This window comes from Chiloscyllium punctatum, chromosome 27, assembly GCF_047496795.1.
Source record: "Chiloscyllium punctatum isolate Juve2018m chromosome 27, sChiPun1.3, whole genome shotgun sequence".
Classification (NCBI taxonomy): Eukaryota; Metazoa; Chordata; class Chondrichthyes; order Orectolobiformes; family Hemiscylliidae; genus Chiloscyllium; species Chiloscyllium punctatum.
The window spans coordinates 36147372-36173172 of record NC_092765.1 but is presented as its reverse complement, the minus strand read 5'-3'; the positions used below and the strand labels follow the sequence as shown (position 1 = coordinate 36173172).

General features: G+C 38.4%; 1 protein-coding gene across 1 annotated transcript in view; it reads left to right on the top strand.

Moving 5' to 3' along the window:
- Positions 1-10351, top strand: part of LOC140453264 (CUB and sushi domain-containing protein 2-like) — a 745905-nt gene extending 735554 nt beyond the window's left edge. Inside the window, exons 5-6 of the mRNA XM_072547824.1 lie at positions 1897-2104; positions 10270-10351. Coding sequence (XP_072403925.1) covers positions 1897-2104; positions 10270-10351 — 290 coding nt within the window. The remainder of the gene's footprint in view (positions 1-1896; positions 2105-10269) is intronic.
- Positions 10352-25801: the final 15450 nt, after the last annotated feature.

Below are 25801 nucleotides of genomic sequence, written 5' to 3'. Positions count from 1 at the left end.
GTACTTGCAATGAAGCATCAGTCATTCCACCTCTGTGCCCTTTTTGTTGCCTCCCATGACATGCATGGGAAGGAAATGGTTAAAATGATGCCAGTGCCATAACTCCTGCTAGCGCCGAGCACTTCTACCTTTGGCAAAAGAGAAGCTCGGAATAGTGGGTTGCCAGGGAGACATGGGGTGTAGCCAATGAAATGTGTTTTGGAAAATAGCATGAAACATTTCATTGGGGTTCACAGAGAGAAACTCTTTGTGAATCGCATTGAAATTAACACTTCATTAATTTCTGGTTAATATTCAGTCAAAGTACGCAGATGAGAAATTGAACCATGAGGATTAGTGCACTGGAAGTCATTGGAGTGATAGTTGAGGTGGAGGATAGGAGCAGGAACATCTTAAACAACCTAAGTGTATGGATTGCAGTATCCAGTTTGGTTGGTACATGAGATGGTTAGATCCAGAGCTGATCAAAGCACAGAAAAGAATTTTGATCAGGAAAGGCTGAGCGAGCATTGAGAGAGACGTTTTGGAGGTATAAGCAGGGCAGACTAGCTATGTGGAAAATGTGAACAGTTCATAACATTGTTTGCAATTGCTGTTTTTTTCATTGAGAGTCTGTCGGAATCTCAGGGTTCATTCAGGGAAACAAGGGTGACCCTGGGCACAAAGTACTTTTGATTGAGAAGAGAAGGAATCGGAAACTGAAATCTGTGCAAAATAGCACAACAGTGCTGCAGACAGACTCGCTTAGCCTGAGACAGTGGTTAAAGAGAGACGTTGAGTTTCAGGAGTTTCTTTGTTGTCAGACTAGAAGGAACCAGCTTTGGCTTTGGCAATGTTACGCTGAAGAAATTTATAGCTGAACCGAACTGAACATTTGAACTGTAATCTGAAAATACAAAGGCAGTGATGAAATGTAGTAAAAAATGTTGCTTCTGACCAATTAAACAAAAAGCTCCCACACAGATACCACATTTGGAGGACTCTTATAAAACAAAAAAAGGAAAAAAAAACTGCCTAGTTGTTTATAATTTAATAGTATTTTTTCACGTAAGAGTGAAATGTAACACATTTTTCCCAATTGTTTAAAAGCTGCTTATTTGTGATGCAATTTTCACGACTTTTTGGAATACAGAGAGAATTAATTGAATAGAGTATTTTTCCCAAGCATCTTTCATGTTACACAATGCTATTTTCAAAGGTAATGAGATACCAACCCATGCAAATAAACTGAAGCTGCTGAAATATCTTTTTCTTTTGCAACAATTGTGTAATCCATGACTCAATGTTGGTACATCATCTATTTTGAAGTCCAAACCTGATATTTTCACACCTTTAGCTGTTAACCTGTGGTGTTGAGCAGCAATTCGACAGAATAACCTATTGATCTGCTTGTTAATAATGTACTAATCAATGAGCCAGACTCAATTCAGGCATCTCTAAACATATTTGATCCGTTTTGATGGAATAAATGTAAATCACCAGAATTTGCTGTGACACAAAGGTTTAATGTCATTAAGGACATACTTGAATCCTTTCTATCAGTTACTTTATAAAATGGACCTAGATGGATTAATTATTTTTCAATTGCTGAATTATAGGAATTGAAACTTAAAAAAAAATTTGCTACTTCACTCAGAAAGTTTACGCTACACACCACAAATTCAATTATCTGAATGACACAGGCGGGGAGTATTTTGTTCAGATAATCAAATGTTCAGTAACACAGTTTACCCAAGCATTGGGACCTTGAGATCTTGTTTGGATAATCGATGTTCGGATATCCGAGGTTGTTCTGTATTAAACACCACAGCAAACTGGTGAAAATATATTCATTTTGTAGACAGTTTTTTAAAAATTCCTTTCTAGTCCTTTCTAAAACATATCATTGCTTTGCAGCGGATGATGGCTGTGGAGGGACATTGCGTGGACAGAGTGGAGATATCTCGAGCCCCAATTTTCCATCAGTTTATGAGAATAATGCGGACTGCACTTGGACTATTCTAGCTGAACCTGGTGATACCATTGCACTGGTCTTCACGGATTTCCAGTTGGAAGATGGTTATGACTTCTTAGAGGTCAGCGGGACAGAAGATTCATCAATATGGCAAGTATATGAATATACTTCTCATAATGTGACGTGGCGCTGCCATGGGCTATCTGTTGTGCATTGATTGTATGTGGAAAAGATACTTGGAAAACTGAATATGATTTTACAACCACTGAAAGGTTTCTTTTTCTGGGTGATACTTCCTTTTGTGACAGTTATTCAGTATTTCAGTTGTTCTTCAGTATTTCTACCCCAAAATCCCCTCTTTCCCTCAGTAATAAATTCTTGGAAAGTGTCTGTTCCAACATGAAAATGAACAGATTTATATTCCTGTAATTTCTTCTGAAACCTGTGCTTGTATTCTTAATTGCAACCATCACAGACTTTCATGCATACTGAGGCTTTGTTTACCTGCATAATTCACACCTTTCTCCCATATCTAATAGACAGCATAAAGACTGAATGGGAAAGAAAAATGTGCATTCATTACACAAACTAGTTGTTAAACTGGTGGGTTGTGTGCTTTAATTCATTTGGAGTTGGTATCTACACAGATTACTGTATATAATGTGATCAATTTATTTTAAAAGGATTCGCCTCTGAAGGTTGTTTTCTCTATACAAACAGATGGCCATTGCTATAACTCTAAGTAGTGATATATTGTATTGGCTTATTTGTATATGTGTATCCACCTGTTGCCTTCCTGGAGAAAGGTAAATGTATTACTCACGCCATGAATTTTGTAGCAGTGCAGAAACATGACTTTTAGATGGAGTACATTGGTGAAAAGGAACATTTGTCAGGTTGAAATATTTAGATAGAGGCAATCTTCTTGTAAAATGTTCCTGACAGCTTGACCAAGATTTAACTCCACTGAAATGTGGATTTTTGCCTGTGATATTGCCTCTCCATGGAGGTGGTGAGAAGCAGGGAAGCAATTGGGCAGGTTGGCCCTGGGGACAAATTCACTTCCTCACTCACTTCTCACCACCTAACTGATAAAGTTCTGATCAAAAAAGTTCAAAGGTGATCTGTTGCCCTCTCGTCGTTTAATGCCCTTAAATGCCATTAATGAACCACCGACAGTCAACTGAACTTATCACGTCCCTAGCAGGTTAACAAAGGTGATTCCTTCCCTGGCTACGACACACAGGGCAACATTCTGGGGAGGGGGTGGTGGGGACACCTCTAATTGCCCCAGTTTGTTGTCAAGAGAAGTTGCTGCTGGAGGCGAGAGGGTTAGCCTTTGGAGCTCAGCGGGGACAAACAATTCATCAAAATGGCAAATAAAGGGACATATTCTTCATAAAGTGATCTGATGCGAATGTGGGTTGTCTATTGTGCACTGAGTTCATGTTGAAAATGCACTTGAAAGATTGCGGATGAGTTTAGTCCTACCTGAAAGTTTATGTTTTCCTGAGTGACATTACCTTTTATAATGGTTATTTGTTGTACCATCTTTCTACCCCAATCTCCTCTCACTCCCTCAGCAAATAATCTTTGTGAAGTGTCTGTCCTTGACAATCCTCACCCACAAGACCATCCCACACAAAAAGTCAAAAAAGAACCTACCTTCCCACTGCTGTATACCCCAAGAGGTACCATGGCTCTGAAAGAGCCTAGCTTCTGATTGACCAGTAACTACTGGTGACCCAGGGAGCCATGTACAGGCCTGTGATTCCCAGGCCTGATTTGTTCACACAGCCTGTCAGCTCTTAATGATTGGATGGGTTGTCTTGGTATTTGGATAGTCACCAACTAAAAGGGGCTTGCCCCTACATGTCAAAAAAAGGAAACATAAACGTGTGAATCTTTTAACATCCAACCATAACCGGAAATGATTGCAGATCTAATTCTGAAAAGCTGTGGCTTGCATTTTAGCAAAAGAAAGTCTAGCATGAGTACCACAGCATTTGTGTTTTGCTGTAGTGTTTGAACAATACCATATACAGGTGGAAGTCATGAACAAATTAAAAGCTATTGATGTGTGAAATTTTAAAGTACACCGCTGTGTCACCAGGTTTCATGGTCTTGGTCACAAGCTTATTTACAGTGGGATGAGTTATTGAGTCTATTACTGCTGTATGTTTTATTATAGGGAACAAAAATCTGCCAGAGTTTTACAGATTTTTATTCAGAATTGTGTCACTTTGCAGTAAAGTGATGTTTACTACTAACCTCAAATGCTCAGAAGAACCTCGAAATCTCTGTGGCATTGATTTCATTGTTGCTACTTATATTGAATTTAGTGCTAAATCAAGGGAATCTCCACATATCTAACAACAACGATGTCATCAAACAGCAGAAGTAACGTATTTAATAATTTTCACACAGTGAGCAAGAGAGTAAGGTATAGTGATTATATTTTAAAATAAATTTTACATGAATGGAATTAGAGAAAGTGAGGACTGCAGATGCTGGAGATCATAGTCGAAGAGTGTGGTGCTGGAAAAGCATAGCCGGTCAGGCAGCATCCAAGAAGCAGGAGGATCAATGTGTCCTGGTGGAGGGTGGATGAGGGATACCGTTTTCTCTGAAAAAAATAGATGGCTACTTACGTGTAAGAGTTTTAGCTGGAAGTTCCAGACCAAAAGTGCTTGGTTAGAACCTTGAAGAGGCTCTTCAAAGTTGGGAAAAGTCTAAATTCAGTTGTGTGACTGATTAAGGAAGAGGCTACCAAATTTTCAAGACTGGAAATTGAAAGAAGCAGTTAAGTTAAACATACAGATTTGACATAGAAAATGTTAATATTTCTGCCATTATTGCAATCACAAATCCATATCTGATCTCTACTACAAAAGTTTACAAAACCTTATTCAGGAGGTAAAGGAAATGAGCAGTTTAGAGAAAAATATATTATGATTGATCTCTGCTGTTCACAAGTTTACCAAGCCTTGCTTATACTGACTTCTTCATTCTCATCTATCACAGGAAGTGTTAGCCATGTTGCATACCAACAGGAGGGAGGTGATAAGCCTGGAACTTTAACACACTTAGCTTAGTACCAATGAGTTAATCATTACATGAGGAAGTGAGAAAGGGTAGCAATGTCTTAGGTGTTTGAAGCAGTGCCCATGTGTGAATCAACATGGATCCACCACAAGAGGGGTAAAATTCAACGTCGGGGCACATCATAACTATTATTGAATTTGCTACCTGTATACAGCTCACATTTTCCATAAAACCTTCTAGTTCAGTGTAATGCTTAAAAATCTCTCAAGTTACATTTGCTTTCCAGATCAATGTGACATTCCCCTGTTTCTGTTAGCCTATTTCTGTGTACAGTATATTTTAGATGAATTGTTCTGAATCAGGAGCTGATGTTAGGCTTATTCATTTGGCCTAAAACAGGCAGGTGGACATTTACATTGCCCTGATTTACTGCCTTGCCTAGGAGGTGATAGAATCCAATTCTCCATGATATGAACTGGCTTTCCTGAACAAGCACAAGGGCATTGAACCACTTCTTATGGCATTCATTTCTACATGGGCATGTCAAGTCAAACTTCTGTCAGTGTCATTTAAAGGAGATGAAAGAAGAGTTAGTCAGTCATTATTAAAATGAAATTGAAGTTCAAAACCTGAATGAAGCCACCCATAAAATGTCAATAGTTACCTTATTTGGCCAAAAAAACACAACTGAGTCATTATCATTCAGAGCATTTTGTTTCAGGTTTTAGAGTACTTGATTCACAAGCAATTTTGAAACTTGACATCATCTCAACCTTTCAACTAACTGGCATGCTATAATTGTTTTTAAATTTTTGATATTTATCTGAATCATTGTATCTCCTCAATTTAGATTGTTCCCAAAATACTCTTAGCAATAGGTTCTAAAGGAACTGAGGATGCTGGAAATCTGAAACAGAAACAGGAATTGCTGAAGAATCTCAGCAGGTCTGGCAACATGTATGAAATGAAAGCAGTGTCACTGTTTCAGATCCGGTGATCCTTCATTAGAATTGATCACTGGATCTGAAACATTGACTCTGCTTTCTCTCTACAGATGCAGCCAGACCTTCCCAGTTTCTCCAGCAATTTCTGTGTTTGTTTCCCAGAAATTGAACTTCCTTTGAGTATCAGAAAGGTTTGATGAATTTTTAGATTTGAAATCTTTAATACAAGAAAGAACTAATGTCATGTTAATGTTATCGCTTTTAAATATTGAAATTTTTTTTCAAGCAGAAATCCATGTTGGGTGATTGCACATAAGGAACTTGAATAGCTTACATTATTCTAATCATTCATGTTTCTAATTGAAATAGCATCCCATTGAATTTCATGGCCGTGGCTGCAGCAGTGAGCACACAGTCATATTTTCAATGATTGACAACAATTGAAAAGCTGCATGGTTGAACATTGCACTGTCTTAGGCTTTTCTGTTGCGCTAGAACACTTGAAAGAAATTAATCAATGCTTGGGCAACTTTCCACCCTTTGCTTAAATCAAGGGCAAAATGCCCTCTTAGTTCCAAAAAAAATTAGAACAAAGAGCTATGTAGGCATATTTTGCAACAAATAGAATACTTTGCAAATAGATTCATTTGCAAGTATTGCTTTTACATTTACTTTTTATTTGCATAGCTTGTAATCTGTGATTGTTGCTTATCCATTTCTACTGGGCTATTCAATGCGAATATTGCCTGTGTTTTGTTATACTAACAATATGCCCTTTTAGTGAGTATTTTTAAAATAAATAATAACCTAGATCTGTGCAAGACTTATTCAGACTAGCTTATTCAGGGTGATAGCGAAAATATTTCTTCTCCCTAAACTCTGCAAATAATATGTTAGATGGTTTCCAAATGCCTTATGCATATTTTATTAGTGTTCTATTACTTATTTTGTAAATCACTGATGTGATGAGAAAAGAACTGAGGCTGACTGAAAGGATGAATTTTGCTAAGTACAGTAGAGTAATGCGAATATGGGATCTTTCATTTTAAAAAGTAGTGGTTTTCTCCCATGCATCTTGAGGAATGCAAATAGCAAGCCTGAAAGAGAAAGAGAAATCGATCGATGTTCACATTCAATGTCACTTGGTAATGCCATCTTCCATTAAGGTTCTGACCAAAGTTTATATCAACAAATTTCTGTGGATAAGTGTCCTTTATATGTTCCTTCAAGATTAATTTGTAATGCAAAAGATATTGCATCGTAATGATACCTTAAATGAGTGTTCCACTGATGTTAGCCAAACTATTATCTGTCAAACATTTTCCATTTGAAAGAAAAGAAATAAAGATTTTTTAATCATTGAGCTTAAAATTTTAATTTAAAATTCTCACGATATTTTCATTTCATTTGGTGTTTTAATGCTAAGGCGTTGGTTCAGCTAAGGAGCAAGTACTTGATAATTGCAGACATCTTTGGCTACATGGCCACTTTAAGATTATTATTCTGCTAAGGAGATCTCTCCTGCTTGAGATTCTGTAGGATTGCTGTAGCTTAGTTTTGGATTAAGGTTGTAAGCCATTACAATGATTATTATTGAAAATGTTTGAAGATAAAGAGGATTATTGACCAGAATTTCTAAACTCCAATTTAGCAGTTAATGGCTTGTACATACCAATTAACAGCAGTTCAATTGTCCCAACTGCTTTTTCACTATGATATCCCATGATGCCGATGATGATTTTAGAAAATCCAATCGCATCCACGGACACAAGTATATTGTGACATCAAGTATATTCTCTCAAAATTATAATGTATCTTTATCATGTTTAGTTAGTATGAGATGTACAATGATACATAGTTCAGTAGAACTTCATAATATCCATTGATGAAAATGAATAATTGTGACCAGTACATGAAAAGAATAGTAAAGACCTTAAGGGCTGACTTGGACTAAAATCTGTGAAGTCAGTTTGGGAGAGTGGCAGGAAAGGTTTCTCTCTGTGAGCTCTAGGGAGTTATCTCAAGCAGCTCCCTGCTGCTGACCTCATTGTGTAAACACCATGCACCGAACGCACTGCTCCATATGACCATAAGACAGAGGAGCAGAAATACTCCATTCACCCCATTGAGTCAAATGCAACATTCAATGAGATCATGGCTGATCTGATAATCCTTAACGCCACATTTCAGTCTTATCCCTTGATTCCCTGTCTGATTAAAAAGCTGTCTATCTCAGTCTTGAATGTACTTAATGACTTCACCTCTACAGCCCTGCGGTAAATAATTTCAGAGTTTCACTATCGTGTGAGAGAAGAAATTGCTTTCTATCTCTTTTCTGAGACCCTGCAATCTGAGGTTACACCCTACGGACCTGGTCTCTCAGTAAAAGGGAAACAACCTGTCCTGAACTCCCCTATTGAGCCCCCGAAGAATGTTTTGTATTTCAATAAGAAATCCTCTCATTCTTCTTAAGTTAAACAAGTACACACCCAAAGTAATGAATCACTTCTCATAAAAAAAAGTCCTTCCATATCTGGGATCATCTGAGTGAACCTTTTATGGACAGTCTCCAAGTCCAATCTACCCTTCCTTAGATAAAGGGACCAAAACTGTTGACCGAATTCTAGGTGTTGTCTAACTAGCTGCCTTGTATAGTTTTAGAAAGACTTCCCTATTTTTATCCTCTTAAATAAAGGCTGAACTCCCTATTAGCTGCTGAATTTGGATGCAGAGTTTTTGTGATTTAAAGCTCCCTCACACTCGTGTGCTCATCAGTGACAGAAGCACTCACCAATGCTAGGACCTTATGGCATCTTCACTGCCAGTGCCATGTTTAAAACCTAGCTGTGCACTGCCAGCTACATAAAGCTCTTCATGGTACACATAGTGAGGGGGAATGAAATAGCGCTTTTTAGGGCATTCATAGTGTGAGTCCCTCTTCACTGGAAATAGAAGTGCACATTTGTAAATGTATTGCCACGTTACATCATCACCTGTCTGGTCTACTGTCATTGAACTTGCACCTACAAAACATAAACAAAAGAAGTTACCCTTCCTTAGCAGCACGCCTTGTTAGATTGTGGGAGTAGTACCTTTTCCATAATGCCCAGTGTGGCATAACACCTAGTCATTGATCAAAATGGCAACATTTTGTGGTGGAAACCCTCAAATGGTTGAAAAAGTTATTTCTTTCTTGAACAACAGGAAATGCTAGGATGAAATGAGCCAAAACAAACTGCATTCGCTTCTGGAAACCTGAAAAGGGACTGCTAGCCTATCAACCGGCAATATACTTGCAGGCAGTGAAAGATGACTTCATGCAGCACTCATCCATAAGAAGTGGGTGTGAATTAAGTCCTTTTGGTTTGCAGCACCTGATGCTGCACCACTCTATTATGCTGATGGTGATGTCCTCCTGACCAATGTCCTCATCTTCTTTCTCAGAAAACTGCTGCTGCTCCTGCCCCAGCTCTTCATAGTCCATCTCATCCCTTCTTTCTCTGCTCCAGTTGTAAAGAGCACAAGCATGCAAGGATTAGACGGGAATGCTGTGCAACACAATCAGAATGGACAGTACACAGGTTATAAGCAGTATTGCAGCTGAAATATAGGATGTGGTATTGATGATCACAGATAGCTTTGAACATTTCTGTTGATAAGTCAGACTTGTTATGATGTTGTGCTTTCAACATAACATCTGTAAAACTTATAGCATCAGCACTTGAATGTGAATTAAAGAAAATAATTATTGGCACTGGTGAAACAACCATAGAAAAGGAACATACAAAGCTTGATCTTTTTGATTCTAGCACAATCCATTCTTGTTGTTCACATTAGGAACATCTCTAATGTGACACTGTTACAAAATTGGTGGCTATTACATGGCGATTTAGATGTTCCTGGGATTTGGGTACCACTGACAAGGCCAGCATTAATTGCCTCATCTCTAGTTGCTGTTGAGAAGCTGGTGTCAACCATGTTCTCTGTCAGTTCTCTTTGTGTTGGGAGAGTTACAAACCCTTGTGAACAGTATTTCTTTGTCGATTGCCAACTCACATTTTAAAAGTTTGGAGCTTGGCTGTGAGCCCAGAAGAGGATTCTGTTTTGACAGCTGAAGTGAAATGTTGATTTACTTGATTGGCAACCATTAAGTGGCTACAATATGTTTCTGTGTTCTGTCATGTCAGTGACTCAATATTTATTGGAATGACATTAAGAGATGCCAAGTGTTTGGAGCCTCCATTATTGATACTTTAATGGCCTGTCTGACAGTTTTATTTTTCAAAGAACATTTCCAATGGGTGTTTTTTTTTTCTTGCTCTGCAGTTTCACATTTGCCAGTATTATTTATATAGCTCGTCGGTTACGTACACAGGGCATTCTGGAGGAACGGACATGGAAGGGATGAGAATCAGTGTGAAGAATTCATGGAATGAGAGTAGTCGGGGCATGAGTTTACACGGAAGGGATATGGGATCATGGGTAATATCTTTCAAACCTGGCTTTCAAAACATTCTCAGAATAAGATTAGAGTTCACAAATCCTCTGAGAGATCATACTCCATGAGTCAAAGAGAAGCATCTGGAGTATTGTGTACTGTGAGCAGTACTGGTCACTGTAGTTAAGGAAGGATGTTAATGTGTTGGAGCAGTTCAGAGAAGATTTACTTGACTAATCCCTGGCATAAATGGATTGCTATATGACGAAAGGCTCGACTCCTCTGGGGTTTAGAAAAGTCATAGGTGATTTAGTTAAAACGTCTAAGATTATGTATGGATTTAACCAGGTGGATGTTGAAAGGATGTTTCTTTTTGGGAGAGTCTCGAACAAGAGGTCATCATCTTAAATTTGTAGCCCTTATTTTAAACTGGAGTCAGAAACATATTTTTTCTTCTCTACAGTTATGAGTCTTTGGAATTCCCTCCTTCAAAGTGTAATGGATGAAGAATCTTCCAATTTTTTTAAAAGGGAGAGATAGATAGATAGATTCTTGACAACCAAGGACATGAAAAATAGTCAGGGATATAGATTTAAAATCTGATCAACCTTAATCTTATTGAATTGTGGAGTAGACTCAAAGGACGGAGCAGCCTACTCTTGTTCTTATGTCTGTATGCAAGCTTGACTCTATGAAAACCACAGGGAGCTAGATGCAACCTATCCTTACTCTCTCAAAAATGGAATTAGCTAGGTTGAGAGTGCAGGCTGTAGGCTCAATACCTGTACATTTTGTACAGCCTAGCAAAATCCAGGACTGCCTACAATGTGGTGGAAATTCTACCCAGCATTTTTCAGTGGCTCTGCAGTCATTACTCCTCTGAAAATCTGTTTTGTATGACAGACTGCCCATCATGCTTTACTCTTGGACTGGTTTCATCACTCTCTTATATCTACTCTACCTAAAGTTTATATTATCTAAAATACATTGTTTCCCATTGGTTTGATTAAATTGTTTTCCAAGATATTAAATGATAGTTTTCTTTGAAAAATAAAATCTATCATCTTTCCTAGAGAAGATGAGAGTAAGCTCCCTTGCAATTTGAGCATGCCCCAGAAAATGTCAATGGGGTTTCAGGTAGTCAAATGCTTATCGCCGTAATAGAGCCAAGCATGTAAATCGAGTTAAAAGTTAAAATAGTGAAAGGCATTCTTAACACACATATCTGAGGATCCTTTGTGAACATTTGATGTCAGAATTAACTATTCATCATGACCTTAAAATACTAATCAAGTACCCTACACACAACAAAAAGGTGCTTTGAGTTAGAGTTTACGACAGTTCTGTCACTTCAAGTAAACCATTGTCACATCTGCATCACCGTTGTTCACACCATAAGACACAGGAGCAGAAATTAGACCATTCAGCCCATCAAGTCTGTTCCACCATTCAATCATGGTTGATAAGTTTCTCAACATCTTTTTCCTGTTTTTTTGATGTAACCCTTGATCCCCTTGATACTCAAAAACTTTTCATCTCAGTCTTAAATACACTCAATGACTTGGCCTCCACAACCTTCTGTGGCAATTAATTCCATATATTCACCATTCTCTGGCTAAAGAAGTTTCTCCTTATCTCCATTCTAAAAGGTCTTCCCTTTACTGTCAGGCTGTCCCCTCAGGTCCTAGTCTCTCCTACCAATGGAAACATGTTTCCAACAATTACTCTGTCTAGGACATTCAGTATTCTGTGTGCTTCAAGTAGATTCCCCCCTCATCCTTTTAAAATCCATCGAGTATAGACCCAGAGTCCTCAAATGTTCCTCATATGTTAAGTTTTTCATTCCTGAGATCATTCTCAGGGACCTTCTATTGTACATGTTTGAATCTCTCAAAATGGTACAACTATTGAGGCAACAGAAGGAACTATAAGCCGATGAATACTTTTAATCTGACAAGCCTGAAATGGTACAATGCAATGTTGAAAAGATGTGTACTACTGTGACTACTTAAAGTGAAAATCAGAAGTCTGTTCGTAGAGATTGTGAAAAAAATCAACAAGCTCCAACATTGAATTAATATCTTCCATTCCTTTTTCTTCTTTCAGAACATTTAACAAATTTAAGGACATAGAAGTTAGTATTCAAGATCATTTTTCAATTTTCTTTTGTGCTGACAGGAATTACACTATTTACAATGACTGCTTTGTATCACTGCTACAAGATAAAAGGCAGACGTCAAGTATTTTAGTGTAGCAAGCTGACAAAGAGGGTTCCAAACAAAAATGAGATGATTGTATATTTTGTCTTATTAATACTGATCACATTTTTCATAAATCAAATCACGCATTTCCAACAGTCAAACTGTGATCCTATTGGCAAATGTTCACATTGTTCAAAATGACATTCTTTACTCAATCATTATTCCCCAATTTACATCAATTTATACTACTTATGTTGAAAAAAGCTTTCTCTTTATGTTAGCTTGCCTTTTTTATGTACCTCACTATTCACTATCTATCTTGTTAACTTACTGTTTGAGGATTGGATCAATTGAATGAAATAACATAATTTTACTGGAATTAAATCATTGTCTCTTAAACTCTGGCGTTAGAAGGAAACTTTCACTAAGTTATTCTTGAACACCATCTAGTTACCAGTGATCAGACACAATAACTGAGTAACAAATCCTCTGGTCCCACTGATCTTTTTCACCTTAAGTATTCAGTTGTAGGCATCTTTCCAGTAATGCATTATACCATTTCAGATTCTGGATTAGTGGTGCTGGAAGAGCACAGCAGTTCAGGCAGCATCCAAGGAGCAGTGAAATTGACTGTTCGGGCAAAAGCCCATCATCAGGCTCTCTGCCTTTATTCCTGATGAAGGGCTTTTGCCCGAACCGTCGATTTTGCTGCTCCTTGGACGCTGCCTGAACTGCTGTGCTCTTCCAGCACTACTAATCCAGAATCTGGTTTCCAGCATCTGCAGTCATTGTTTTTACCTCATTATTCCATTTCAGGCTTGTCAGATTAAAACTGTTTGTTGGCTTATAGTTCATTCTGTTACCTCATTAGTTGTATCACTTTGAAAGAATCAAATATGAACATAAACCAGAACATACCAATTAAGCAATAATGGATTGAACATTGCACATGGAGTTTAATCTGGACAAATGTGACATGATGCATTTTGGAAGATTAAATTCAGGTGTGAATTATATAATGCAAATTGTAAAGAACCCTTAGGAACATTGACATACAGAGGAATCTGGACATACAGGTCCACAGATCCCTGATGTTCAAGAAGACCTACAACACTCTTGTCTTCATTAGCCAGGGCGTCAAACATAAAATTTGGCAAGTTCTGTTACAGCTGGACAACACTTTAAGTTCGGCCACATTTGGAATATTGCATGTTATTCTGGCTGCCAAATTACCAGAAAGGTGCTTTGGAGAGGGTGCAGAGAAGGTTTACCAGGATGTTGCCTGGTCTGGAGGGTTTTAGTAACTGGAAGAGGTTGGATAAAGTCAGATTGTTTTCACTGGAAAGATATAAGCTGAGGGTAACTTGTTGGAGGTTGACAAAATTAAGAAAAGCACAGATAGGATGGGTAGTCAGATGCTTTTTCCAGGAGGAAAAAGTTAACTACAAGAGGGTACAGGTTCAAGAGGAGAGGGGAAAAGTTTTGGGGAGAAGTGCAGGGAAAGGTTTGCACACACAGTACGCTGGTGGAATCAGGTGTGTCAGCAATGTTTAAGACCTTTCTTGATAAACACATGAATGGGAGGCAAATAGAGGGATAGATACCACACGTGGGCAATATGTATCAGGTCTAAATAAGGATTCAGAATTTGCACTGATTTGGAGAACCCTGAGAAGCAGATTGTTGCATCAAGAGATTTCATAAATTTTTGTCTTCTTAAACTATTAACATGTTGCTTCACTAAAATAGCCTGGACTGCCTTTGATATGAAATAACCTCAGGCTTGTCTGCCAGCCCCTTAGATCTGCCATTCTTTCAGTTATCCTTCATTTGAAAATGATGTTTTTCAAAAGCAAGGAAATCTTCTGCACGTTTGTAAAAAAAAAATCAGTTATGCACTTTACAATTAAACTGACTCAGTGGTAAAGAGCTGGTTTCAGAGGTTAGTGTGCGACAGTTGCATTTGTAAAATGCAAATGAGGGTTTATTGTCAGTGATTGAAGAAAAATATTGTCTTAATGAACACAATCTGAGATATTTTCTATATCAGCCTGTTCATAGCTGGGGTGTCCTGGCTCACGTGTGGGGACACAATGATTGTGTCACAACAGCCCTAATAGATGGCTTTGAATCAATCATTTCAGGCATGTTATCACACAACTCTGGAACAGCCGGGACTTGAACCCAGGACTTCTGACTTAGAGATGGAGACTCTCACTGTACCACCAGACCCTTCCTGATGCAATCCAATCAAATTGTATGTAACTGCTTGGGTAATGTCCTATAAGCTATGTACTACAAATGAGTACTTTTGCTGTTGAGAAAGCATTTCAAAAATCTGCATAGGAGAAAGATCTGATTTTTAAAGTTGCCAACATGGGTTGCAACAGAATTGTCCTAAGAAAGTTGCACATTTTGTGTTTTAACTAACAATGATTTAATATGTCAATGCTTTACATCGAATCTTCATTTTGATATATACACATTCTTAATTCCAGGTGAGGGCAGAAATGTTATTGTGCAGATGGTGGTGTTTCAGCCCAACATTTCTGCACACCTATCCAAAGAGCATTATGACTTAATGCCATTCTCCTCCCTTTTTCCTGTACCCTTGCACATTGTTTCCATTCACGTTACCATTTGATGCCCTCTTTCAATCTACCTCCACCATGCTTGCAGGCAGTGCAATTGAGATCTGAACGACTTGTGTGAAAAAGCCATTTCCCACATTATCGTTGTGATGCTTGAAAACCATTTTAAATCTCTGCTGTTTCATTCTCAATTGTTTTATGAGTAGGAACAGTTTCTCTCTATCCAGATCCTTCATGATTTCTCTTTGCTTTCTTCTGTCCAATGAGAATAGCCCCAAGCTCTCCATTCTATCTTGAAGTTTCTCATCTCTGGATCCATTTAAATACAAGCTTGGATATCTGGCAGAAAGCAGAAAGTGGGGATAAAAGGGTCCTTCTCAGAATGGCAGCTGGTAATAAGTGGTGTTCCACAAGGCTCCGTGTTGGGACCATAACTTTTCACTTTATACTAAAACGATCTAGATGAAGGAACTGAGAGCATTCTGGCTAAGTTTGCAGATGATGCAAAGATAAGTCGAGGGATGGGTAGCAGTGAGGAGGCAGGGAGGCTGTAGAAGGATTTGGACAGGTTAGGAGAGTGGGCAAAGACGTGGCCGATGAAGTACGACATGGGAAAGTGTGAGGTCATGCACTTTGGTAGGAAGAATAGAGGCATGGACTATCTTCTAAATGGGGAGAAAATTCAGAAATCTGAAATGCAAAGAGACTTGAGATTTCTAGTCCAGGGTTCTCTCAAGGTAAACTTGCAGGTTAAGTCAGTAGTTAGGAAGGCAAATGCAATGTTGGCATTTATTTTGAGAGGACTTGAATATAAAAGCAGGGATGTACTTCTGAGGCTCTATAAGGTTCTGGTCAGACCACATTTGGAGTATTGTGCGTATTTCTCAGAAAAGATGCACTGGCCCTGGAGGGTGTTCAGAGGAGGTTCACAAGAATGGTCCCAAGAATGAAAGGTTTAACATATGAGGAACATTTGAGGATTCAGGGTTTGGACTTGATGGAGTTTAGAAGGATGAGGGGGGATCTGATTGAAATGTACAGAATACTGAATGGCCTAGACAGAGTGGATGTTGGGAAGATGTTTCCATTGGTAGGAGAGACAAGGACACGAGGGGACAGCATTAGAGTAAAGGGAAGATTCTTTCGCACAGAGATAAGGAGAAACCTTTTCAGCCAGAGAGTGGTGAATCTATGGAATTCATTTCCATAGAAGGCTGTTGACGCCAGGCTATTGAGTATATTTAAGACTGAGCGTTCTTGAGTATCAAGGGGATCAAGAATAATGGGGAGAAAGCAAGAGAATAAGTTTAAGAAACTTATCAGCCATCGGGTGAACAGACTTGATGGGTTGAATGGGCTAATTTCTGCTCCTATGTCTTATGGTCCGATAGTCATTTATGGAAATGTCATCTGCACTTCACCAGTGCCTTTGCATCCTTCCTGTGTTGTGGTGCCCAGAACTGGACTCAATGCTCCAATTGAGATCGAACATGATTCTTGAATAAATTTAACACAACCCTGTCCTTTTGTACTCTGTTTCTGTTAATAATCTTCAAGGATCTGTGCACATATACATGCAGGTCTGTCTGCTCAGCATCCCTTAATTATTATACCCATTAGTTTGCATTGTGTGTCCATTTTTTTTCTTTCTTTCAAAATGCATCATCTCACACATCTTCACATTGAACTTAATCTGCCATATATGTGTTCAGTCCACCAATTCTGTCGATGGTCTTTTGAAGTTCCACACTAAAACCAAACAAGGCATCAGTCAGACCATGGCGAGAAAACTATTAAGAGGTTTGACCTCCTTTTCTACGGAAAAATAAGCAAGTATTGGAGGCAGTGCACCTAATGATCATAAAGTTGATTTATGTATTTTCTAATAAGGAAAGATCCTGTATGTTGGCCCTGTAGTAATTTGACTTTGGAAGAATGAGAAGTGACCTTACTGAAACATACAGAGTTCTCAGAGAACTTGACAAGGTAGCTGTGGGAGGTTGCTTCCCCTTGTGGGACTGTCTCGGACTGCAGGGCCTCATCTCAGAGTAAGGAGTGTTGTACATTTAAGACAGAGATGAGAAGGATTCTTCTGATGGTTGAGATTCTTTACGATAGAGGGCAACTGAGGCTGGGTATCATTAAGTATATTCAGGGCTGAGAGAGATTTTTCATCAGTAAAGGAATCAGGATTTATGAGGTAAAGGCAGGAAAATGATCACCCATGATCACATGAAAAGGAGAAGCAGACTCAGGCTGAATGGCTGATTTAAGTTCCTGTGTCTTATGGTTTTAAAAAAACTCAACTCAAAATGTGGAGTCAGTGGCATATTTTGGCAATAAGCAGATCTTCATGACAACCAACTTCCATGTGGAAGTAGCGATCTAATTCGTAGTATTTCTCTTTTCACTGTTGTCAGGGAAACCTGATCATTGTGGTCTCACTGTAATCACACTGGGGTCATCTGCCAAATTATTGAGAAGATTGGTCAGTTGTATTGTATTTTATGATTTAGCAGTCTTGCCTTGTTTTAGAAAAATCATCTGATTTTAATTGAACTAACTGTACAGTGATGTGAAGAACAGACTATTATCCAGGTGTAATCTTCTGTCATCCATTTACTTCAAGATCAGATACACAATTTTGTAGTAATCAAAATAATCTGCCAGCAGATAGACTAACTTTTGTAGTTATTATTTATTTCACAGTGGTGCTTCTCCTCTACAATTAATTCGACAACTGTTAGTGCGTATTGAGCCAAATCAGGGAGTTTGGGTGTGATATAAATTGACCAATTTTGTTTGTGGTAGATGGAATTTATTGGGTTTCTGTCTTCATCTGTTCTCCAGAGCTTATGAGAATTTTTGACTTACATCATCGTGACTTGCTTAAAGCACTAGAGCACAAAATATAAACAACCGGTAAACTGGCTGAAGTTTCTATTTGCTTTGTTTTGCCAACTGAATCTAGGCTAGACAATGATGCAATTGATGACAGAAATGTTTATATCATGCCTTTAACACAATGAAACATCCCAAGACACTTTACAAAAATATTATAAAATATGATACTGAACCACAAAGATATTCTGTCAGATGATCAATGTCTTGGTCAGAGACTTAGATTTTAAGAATTGTCTTAAAAGATTAAAGCAAGTTGGGAAGATGTAAATATAAAAGTGTCTCAGTAATTGGGGCTTCTGCAACTGAAGGCCGCTGTTATCGTTGAGGATTATCAAGAGGCTAGTATGAGGTGGGTGCCCAAACCTCTGAAGGTTGTGGAACTCGAGATTACAGTGCTAGGGTGGGATGAGAACATGGATTTGGAAACAAGGGTAAGAATTATAAAAATAGTCATTAGCAGGCATTGCTTTACCAAAAATTAGGTCCAAGAACACAACTGAGATAAGACAGGAAACAAAATTTCAAATGGTCTTGAGTTTATGGCAGTTAGAATGTGGTCGAACTGCCAGAATGTATTTGAATAGTTACGTTCAGAGGAAACAAAGGCGTAAATGTGGTCTCAGCAGTAAAGGTGAGCTGAGATCGGGTTGATGTTGGGTGATATTACAGAAATGAAAACATGCAATCATTCTACAGGTATGAATGTAGTCATTCTGACACTGTAAACTCAGCTCAGGATGAAATACAAAAGCAAGGTTGTGATGGTACTGACCTAATCTCAGACTGCTGCCAGAGAGAGGGATGGATTTGGTAGTTGAGCAATTTAGACTTAATTGAACATTTTGAGGTACCTTCCCACCACTTTGTATTATGAACCATGTCAAATCCATATATTTAATGTATGAAACCCTATGTTGATGTTTCAAACTAAAAAATCAGCACTCAAACTAAAAATTCAGCACTAAAAAAATTAAGATTTATCGTCACATTTACTCAAGTACAGGAGTACAGTGAAAAGTGTATAATGTCGCCACATTCAGTGCCATTTAGGTACAAAGGAACCTTGGTACAAAACACTTTGATACAGAGCAGTAAGGGAAAGAGAATTCAAACATTAAGCATTACCTTCATAGAATAAGTAGAAAAATAAAGAACTAAGATAATAGTTAACGCTAAAGTTCTTAATTTTAACTAGAAAAATAAAGGAATTATGTTCAACATTCAGGAGTCTTTGATGAGTCCTCTGCTTATCTTGTTCTCTGGGAGACCTCAGCCTGTTCTCGATGCCACCACCACAGATACTGGGAGACCTCCCTCACCACTCAGTCTTCCTATGTTAGGCTGCAGTGTCATCACTAATGACTATTTTTTCAGGGATTCTGTTTCAATGATAAATATTAACTCTTGCTTTAGTTAATGCCTTGTTCACCAATGCAGGTGAAAGAACCTGCCTTGTTCTTTCACTAAAGTGGCATGATTCTGACCTCAAGTACCTCCTCAAGTAAAATACTTTGAAGTGTGATAAGTGCGGATGAATATCCTGCTAGCTCAACAAGGCCTCTGTGTGGTGTCACTGGATTAGTCATTTTTAAACAATGCTCCCTCGGAAGTAAAGGGGTGGCAAGATGACTCACTAGTTAGCACTGCTGTCTCACAGCACCAGGGACCCACGTTTAATCCATCCTTGAGTAGCTGTCTATGAGGAATTTGTACATTTTCCCTGTGTCTGCGTGCGTTTCTGCCGGGTGCTCCAGATTCCTCCTGCAGTCCAAAGTTATGAAAGTTAGATGGATTAGCCATGCTAAATTACCCATCGTGTTCAAGGATGTATAGGTTAGGTGCATTAGCCTTGGGAAATGCATGGTTACAGAGGTAGGGTAGGGAGATGGGTCTGGGTGGGAATATCTTTGGAGGGTTGGTGTGGACTCATTGGGCCAAATGGCCTGTTTCCACACTGTAGGGATTCTATGGATCATCATTGAGCCTACTTCCTAAAATTAAGGATCTTGGTTTTTGCATTTTTGTACAGCTAACATTAATAACAATTTACCTCATGTAAAGCTATTCTGAGATGGATTACTGACAGCTGAGAATGTAAACAGCGTTGGCTGGAATACAATATAACACACATGTGTTGATGTCGCTAATGTACGAACAATTATGGGGATGCACAGTTGACTCGGACAGTTTGCAAATTGTCAGCTGCACCGTAACTTAAATAGCACATCCACGATATATTGCCTGTACTGATTTATAAGAAGCTACGTGCTTTGTTTCTTACTTAATTTCTTAATTCTGTGCACTTTCTTTGATTACCCTTAACATCAGCACATAATCTGACAAAATGAGCTGTGGGAGTTCCAGAAACTCATCTGGTGTATGTTGGTGTAAAGTCTTGGTATACTTGTCATTCTCACAGCTCGTGATCAGTAACTTCTTTGCTGATTATTAGTAACTGCTTTAGTATTGGAGAAAACCTTTTTCTGCATGGTGGTTATTTCTCTTGTTCTGATCACTATCAGCATTAATAGAACAAATACTTTTTGTCATTATCACATTGTTTGTGAAAGTTTGTCGGCAAAACTGGTGAGTGAACTCCTTGAATAACAATAGTGATTCATTGTACCCCCCTTGGTTATAAGGTACTTAGAGACAGGTAGTGGTCATGAAAAGCCTCAAAAATGCAACTTGTTTTCTTTTATTCTGAAGACATTAATAATATCTGCATAATTCAATGAATGCTTTCCAAAATTATTTCAAATTGTGGGTCAGCTATAACTCTAGATAGATATACACTCAAGTGTATTTCAAGTTACAGTGCAGCTGACAAATTGCAAATATTCCTTAAAATTATTGGTACTCACATATTTATCTGCTTGGGTTTCAAAGCTATTGTTGCTTCAGCTCCTGTTTATCTTCTAATAATTTTCTGGTATATTTTTCTAGTTTCTTGCACGTTATAATAACTCTTCTCATTAAGAAGTAACATCTCCCTTCATTCCTTAAATGATGTGTCTTAAACATTTGCTTTTCGCCGAGTGCCTCCTAGGTAATGGAGACAGTTTGACTTTATTTTTCAAATTTTATGTGATCACAATCATCTTGATTTTGAACATTTTAATTCCTATCGTGGTTTAAAGATGCAAGACAACAGAATACAAAGTAAAATGAAAGTCATTGAGGTATGGTTTCAAAGTTGACACAGCATATGTTATAGAGGTAAAAACAATTACTGCAGATGCTGGAAACCAGATTCTGGATTAGTGGTGTTGGAAGAGCACAGCAGTTCAGGCAGCATCCATGGAGCTTCGAAATTGACGTTTCGGGCAAGCCTTTCGAAGCTCCTTGGATGCTACCTGAACTGCTGTGCTCTTTTAGCACCACTAATCCAGAAACAGCATATGTTATACTGTGAAAACAAATTTCACTGCAGTTAGCAGTAAAAGGGTATGATGTGGTAACCTGAACACCCATATGCTAGATCACTGATTTATCTCAGGTCCATGAACTTAACCATCTTGACGCTTATTCCCGGGGTCTTCTTGCAATGATTTGATTCTTTTGGCTCCACGTTTCTGTTGCACTTCTTCTCATGATGACAGATGAAACTAAGTATTGAAGAATTATGTATGGTCAACACTAATGAGTTAGTTGAGGTGACCATTGTGTTTCTGGATGCTGCATTGATTCCTGTTTCCTAGGCGATGCTTGATTTTAAAACTGGACACTCTATAAAGCTTCAACTGTCCCTTGTCCATGAAGAGGTAACTGAAAGAAGAAAGCACAACAGATGTTGATCATGGGACCTTTGAATGCTATGTATTTTCGTACATGCTGCTCATTGTAACCAAACAACAAAATGACCAGAGTAGGATTCTTCCTTGAATACTAACCTGCACAAAAAGTACTACATTCCTGTAGATATTGGCATGATTTATATCTGAAAATAGAAGAACTGCAATATCTGCATAATTCAATGAATTCTTTCCAAAATTACTTCAAATTGTGGGTCAGCTATAACTCTAGATAGAGTCCTCAATGTACCATGTTAATTAAGGCATGTTTTATTTTACTTTATCACCCAGATACATATTGGGAAAGAATGTAGCAAAGAGATAGAGATCCAACAAACTTATCGGCAGGGTCGCATTGTCCTTTCATGGGTCACACTTGCTGCCTCATAATTGGCCAGGTGGACAATGTGGCAAAGAACCCTTAGTAATAATTGTTGACTTTGCTACGTAGGACAACAGGAAGAAAGTTAGACACCAGGATACACGAACACCAGCTAGCCACAAAAAGACATGACCCTCTCTCCCTCGTAGTCCTGCACACGGATGAAAACAACTACCATTTCGACTGGGACAACACAGCTATCCTGGGACAGGCTAAGCAAAGACATGCCAGAGAATTCCTAGAGGCCTGGCACTCCAACCACAACGCCATAAACAAACACATAGATCTAGATGCCATCTATCAACCCCTCAGAAAATGAACAGGAAATGACATCACCACAAACCCCAGGAACCCCATCCAGGAGAAAGATATAAATAGAAAGCAGGAGACAACAGCTTTGCTTCACTTGGAGGTCGCCACTGATGATGTTACCTAGCCAGGTAATGAAACGTCTGGATATCAAATCTACAGCTCAGCGAGCAAACTTACACCCTAAACCTCAATCTGAGCTACAAACCTTCACAAACCTTGCAAGGATATTAATAGTTATAGAACCAAGGTAGGTTGATGGAGCTAAGATATAGATTAGTCATGATCAAACAGAACAGGCGCTCGATGGTCTTGAATGGCCTAGCGTTGTTCTATGAATGCACACCTTCATATTTGGTGCTTGGTTGTCAGATACTTAATACCATTGTATAGTTGTTCCACTGTACCTGAAACTGAGGAACAGAGTAAGCTGTGTTGGTGATGGAGCATCCAACATTAATTATTGCTTATATTTGATACAACAGCGATGTGAAAAAAAATTACTGAGAAACGATTGATCAAGAAAAGTATTGTCTTTTTTGAAGAATTGAGACAAATTGTAATACCCACAATATTGCCAGGTATTATGTAATGGAGTCTTGGTGAGGAGAATTTTTAAAGAAATTAAATCACTAGTTTGATTCTGCAAATGAAAAGGTGAGTTTATGAAGAAGGATTGAGTAGGCTAGGATGACTCTCATTAGAATTTAGAAGAATGATCATGGGATCTGAAAGAAATATATAACATCATGAAGGGAATGGACAAGGTGGAACAAGCGAGATTGTTCTCACTGACAGGTGAAACTCGAACGAGTGGGCATAGCCTCAAAATAAGAGGGAGAAAATTTAGGACTGAGTTGAGGAGGAGCTTCTTCACCCAAAGGGTTGTGAATTTGTGGAATTCCCTGCCCAGTGAAGCAGTTGAGGCTAACTCATTTAATGTTTTTAAGGCAAAGATAGATTTTTGAACAGTAAAGGAATTAAGAGTTATGGTGAGCAGACAGGTAAGTGGAGCTGATACCTTGGAAAGATCAGCCATAATCTTATTGAATGGCTTACTCCAGCTCCAATCTCTAATGTTCTTCTGTAATTTGATGTTTTGCCAGATTGGCAACTTTAAACACGTGCAGCTCGATGAGGTTTTTCAAGTCTACAGGATCAAGGTGATGATGACTCATGTGTAACCCATTAATCACAACTTCTAATTGTTGAATCAATTCCTTCAAACAAACCAGAAGAGGAAGAGGGTGTTTTCTTAAACTTATATTTTGGAATATGACTGGTGTTAGTAACGATGACATTTATGATCAGCTCCTTGATGAGAGGCCCCAGTTGGTTATGTTTCTGAACAGGATACCCCCAAATAGTATGTCCCTTGGTTTGGAGCTCCGCTTTTGAATTCAACCCTTCTCTGGGTTGGCTACAAAAAGGTTATATTAAAAGAAACCCCTTTCCTTGTGGAACCCCTTTGGACCCCAGTCCAAATGTACTTATATTTTAAAAGGCGCCAAATTAACTAGGCTTTCTTAAGTTAAAGACTGGATGTGTTTATTTGCTATTAACTGAAAGAAAAGATAATGAAACGTCTCTCTCTCTCACACACACGCACACATGTTATAAATGTGAATTAAGTAAAAAGATACCAGTTTGGTTCTGTGAAGGGTAAATAGTAATACATGGTGGCCAATTGGCCTGGCTTCAAGTATTTGGTGTGAAAGAGTCTGAATGTACCTGCAGTGCAGGTCTACCTCAGGGTGTCCTCAAAATGTGCTTTCCCAGAGCACTAGTCCATACGAGTACATGAGTGTGCTAACATACATAGAGCAGTGGTTGGTCCTTAACCCTTGTTTGCATGTATTCCTGGAATGGTAGAACAGTACACAACATAATCCATTGGAGGTGGCTTTCTGCTGAGAGGGGGTAGTCAGCCTTTCGTTATTTCTGTTGTGAGATCTGTGAGATCACAGTCTAGTTTGTTGTGAATTGCATCTCTGCCTTTGAAGGGTTATTGTTTGAAGACTCTTAAAAAAAACTTTTCAAGTGTACCATTCAATTTTCAGATGTACCATTCAATTGGTCCTCTTAAGGCTTTGCCAGTCAGTCACTTAAATTAGATACACAGGCATTTTTTTGACTGTACCTCTTCTTTTAAAAAGAAATGGTGTGATTGCAAGTTCAATATGACCATAAGTGATGACCCTTTGTCATTGTCACCTATGTCAGGTAAAGTTTGGGATTTAGAAATGAGTGATCTTCTGAGACTGGCGGGAATTTTACTCCCATGTGGCCGATTGCATTTATTTTACTTCATTTTCTTTTTCCTTAATTGTGGTATTTACTATCCTCTATTTCCGATATATCCCGAGAGTGATTTACCTTGTAGACATCCACCACAATATCAATTCCTCAAGAGTTCTAAAAGGGAAATTTTCAAAAGGGCTCAAATGGCGCACCCCCGTGATTGATGATTAATGTTTTCAGACTGTGCTTTGGCAATTTGATTTCATGTGATGATTTAAATCTTGTAAATGTTATCGAGCCACTTTTCTTTGGTCATTTTATTCAGATTATGGTGTCTGAGCATTGTCTGTTATATTTATGGATGGACCTTGATACTTTTATTGGTCAACATTTTCAAATCAATCAAATGCAGGATAATAATACAATACTGTTGCCCACCTGAAACCTGAGGGTTGATCAGGAAGCATTTGGGTTTGAGACTATTTATCTATATTTTATTGTTCTGCTGTGATTGACACTTCAGCTACAAAGATCCAAATGGTGATCATTTGAAAATAATTTATTGAATTTTGCAGTCTTTCTTCTTACTTGAAAGTGAAATATAATTTTGCTATATTCTCGGTGCTCAACAAGGGAGGTGCTAGCCCAGTGGTATTATCGCTGGACTGTCAATCCAGAGACACAGGTAATGTTCTGGAGAACCTGAGCTTGAATCCTGTCACAGCAGATGGTGGAATTTGAATGCAATAAAAATCTGGAATTAAGAATCTAATGATGACTGTAAACCTATTATTGGTTATGAGAAAAATAACCCATCTGGTTCACTAAAGTCTTTTAGGGAAGGAAACTGCCATCCTTTCCTGGTCTAGGCTATATGTGACTCCAGACCCATAACAATGTGGTTGATACTCATTTGCCCTCTGGGTAATTAGGAATGGACAATAAATGGTGGCCCAACCAGCGGCGCTGTCATGCCATGAAGTTAAAAAAATATCAAA